This window comes from Sinocyclocheilus anshuiensis, unplaced genomic scaffold (genome assembly GCF_001515605.1).
Source record: "Sinocyclocheilus anshuiensis isolate Anshui unplaced genomic scaffold, SAMN03320099.WGS_v1.1 scaffold1075, whole genome shotgun sequence".
In the NCBI taxonomy this organism is placed as follows: Eukaryota; Metazoa; Chordata; class Actinopteri; order Cypriniformes; family Cyprinidae; genus Sinocyclocheilus; species Sinocyclocheilus anshuiensis.
This window is the reverse complement of record NW_015544163.1, coordinates 2,656,023-2,658,995: the sequence shown is the minus strand read 5'-3', so window position 1 is coordinate 2,658,995 and position 2,973 is coordinate 2,656,023. Positions and strand designations below refer to the sequence as shown.

At 33.4% G+C, this 2,973-nt stretch overlaps 1 protein-coding gene across 3 annotated transcripts in view; it reads left to right on the top strand.

The window, feature by feature from the left end:
• The window catches only part of LOC107695724 (phospholipid phosphatase-related protein type 5-like), a 46,952-nt gene that overhangs the window by 30,468 nt on the left and 13,511 nt on the right, over nt 1–2,973 (top strand). For all 3 annotated transcript variants that reach the window (XM_016495749.1, XM_016495751.1, XM_016495750.1), the window contains one exon: nt 1,739–1,989. In XM_016495749.1, coding sequence (XP_016351235.1) covers nt 1,739–1,989 — 251 coding nt within the window. The remainder of the gene's footprint in view (nt 1–1,738; nt 1,990–2,973) is intronic.

The window sequence follows — 2,973 nt, the reverse complement described above, 5'->3', positions numbered from 1 at the left end:
CAGTCCCATTTGAAGTTCCAGTCGTGTCTGACAACTGAATATGCTGGAGATTGTTTTTGGATGAGCCAGGAGAATTTTTCTTGAAACCATCCCAAACAACATGTGGTGTAGGTGCTGTTTGATTTTTTTTTTTTTTTTTTAAAGGTTTTCTGACCCTGAGACTCCACTATTTTCTGCAGTTCTCCAGCTGTGGTCCTTGGAGAGTCTTTAGCCACTCAAACTCTCCTCCTCACCGTGCATTAGGACGATATAGACACACGTCCTCTTCCAGGCAGTTTCGTAACATTTTCTGTTGATTGGAAATTCTTAATTATTGCCCTGATGATGGAAATGGGCATTTTCACTGCTCTAGCTCTTTTCTTAAAGCCACTTCACTAATTTGTGAAGCTCAATTATCTTTTGCTGCACATTAGAAATATATTCTTTGGTTTTTCTCATTGTGATGGATGAATTTGGGCTTTGTTTTCCCTCCTATTTATATATCTGTGAAACAGGAAGCCATGGCTGGATAATTTCATGTTCATAATCACCCTGGTATGCTAAAAATTGTGAATATGAATGGGAATATACTTCACAGATATTTTACTCATAAGAATTTCTAGGGGTGCCAATAATTGTGTCCAACGTGTATTTGAGAAAAACATTTATGTCATAATGATATTTCCCCCCCATTTTAAATTCTTATTATCCAATGAAAGGTTAGATTTTTGTGAATTTGTTAAATAAAAGATCAAAAGGATTAACAATGCAGATTAATTTTCACAGCCTTCTTTGATCATATTTACCAAGGGTGCCGATATTTTTGGCCATGACTGTATGTTTTAAATGCTGAAACTGATTACAAAGTTTTTTTGTTTGTTTTACTATTTTTAGTCAATTTTTAACATTTTTGCAGGTCACTTAAATAGTCCTGCATTGTGACAAATGCTACGTAAAAGTACAAATATTTCAGGTTGTTTCGGAATTAATGCAAGTTCATACGAACTGCATATATAAATAAATAGACAAGAATGGAAAAAAAATATTTACAATAATTTCAGATGAAGTATGTCGTCACATGGTGGGACACTGCTGTCGCTATTTGACAATCCAAATACAATATTTTATGACTAATAGCAAATACTGTATGATGGCCAATATTATAAAGTTATTTTTATTTTATTTTAAGAGCAAAAGCAAATATGATGGCCAATTATATTTATTTATTTATTTATTTACATTTTATAATCTGTAACAAATATGTTGCCAATATTTTTTATTTTATTTTATGACCAATAACAAATAGGATGGCCAATATTATAAAGTTTATTTTATTTTATTTTATTTTATGACCAATAACAAATATAATGACCAGTATTGTAAAGTTATTTTCATTTTATTAATTAATTTAATCACCAATAATGAATATGATGATCAATTTTTTTATTTTATTGTATATGACCAATACAAATATAATGACTGTTATTGTAAAGTTATTTTTATTTTATTAATTAATTTCATGACCAATAACGAATGTGATGATCAATATATTTATTTTATTTTATTTTTATTCAAATTTTATGACGTTTATAAAGTTATTTTTTTTATTTTATCTGCAAAAATGAATATGGTGGCCAATATTATAAATATAATTTATTTTATGTTCCATACAGAAATGAACTCCAATATATTAGCAGCCTCAATTTTTACATGTTTTCCATTTGTTTCTGAAACCTTTGGTCTCTGTTCTGTCACTCAGGTGTCTACACCTTCGGCGTGTTCACCACCACCATCTTTGCCAATGCTGGGCAGGTAGTGACAGGAAACCAGACGCCTCACTTCCTGTCAGCGTGTAGACCAAACTACACAGCACTGGGCTGCCATTCCAACCTACAGTACATCACAGAGCGCAAAGCCTGCACGGGAAACCCCCTCATAGTAGCATCTGCACGGAAATCCTTTCCCTCCAAAGATGCGGCCCTCAGTGTTTATTCTGCAGTGTATACAGTGGTGAGGATAATGAGCCTACAACTATTTTAATGATGTGACTGAATCTGAAATAACTTCCTTGTGTATGTACTGACAAACAAACAAAATAGTACAGCTATATACCTCTGCAGTTTTAAGCAATCTTTCAAACTCCAGGACACAAAAAGTGATTGTTAGCTAGTGACTGTGATCAAAAATGGCATGTAAAGCTTATAGATATTCTTAAATATAGTAATAATATTCTAACTTGCAATCATATAGTTTTCTTTTAAAAAGTCAATTGGCAACCTGCAAAGCTTCGAGCAGGTCACAGGTCAGTGTTTTTCGAGCTGATTTATGCCGGTTAGTACTGGTCTAGCTGGTGCTCTGGTATGGCCATGTCATCAGAAAAAATAGTAAAGCCGGTTCAGCAAGTTCTTTCTGGTGAATCCGGTTAAACAAGGATGTTTTGGTGGTTTAAGGCCAATTCACACCACACTAACAGACGCAGACCAAAGCAGACAGCAGCCTGAGTACAGTATGTCATTTCTCAGACGTTCCAAGATGTAGATACAACATGTTCAAGCACCAACCAATGCCAACCGACACAGACAGACATAACGCATTGAGCAGACAAAACCTGACGAGCATGTCTGTTGCTGTTTGTTGGCGTCTGTCGGTGCAGTGTGAGTTTGTCAAACAAGTACATATTCCATTTTAGATTGTTAAATTTTTTGTCTTGTAACTTTCTGTGAGACTAATAATGTGTGTGTGTGTGTTAATAAATAAATAAATAAATAAATAAATAAATAAATAAATAAATAAATAAATAATCGGTATGTATATGTTAATCAAACGCTCAGGGTCAGTAAATTGTAAAGAAATGTATCATGGTTTCCCCAAAAATATAAAGCTGTACAACTGTTTTCGACTTAATAATGTTTCTTGAGCTGCAAATCAGCATATTGGAATGATTTCTGAAGGATCATGTGACACTCAAGACTGGAGTAATGATGCTGAAAATTC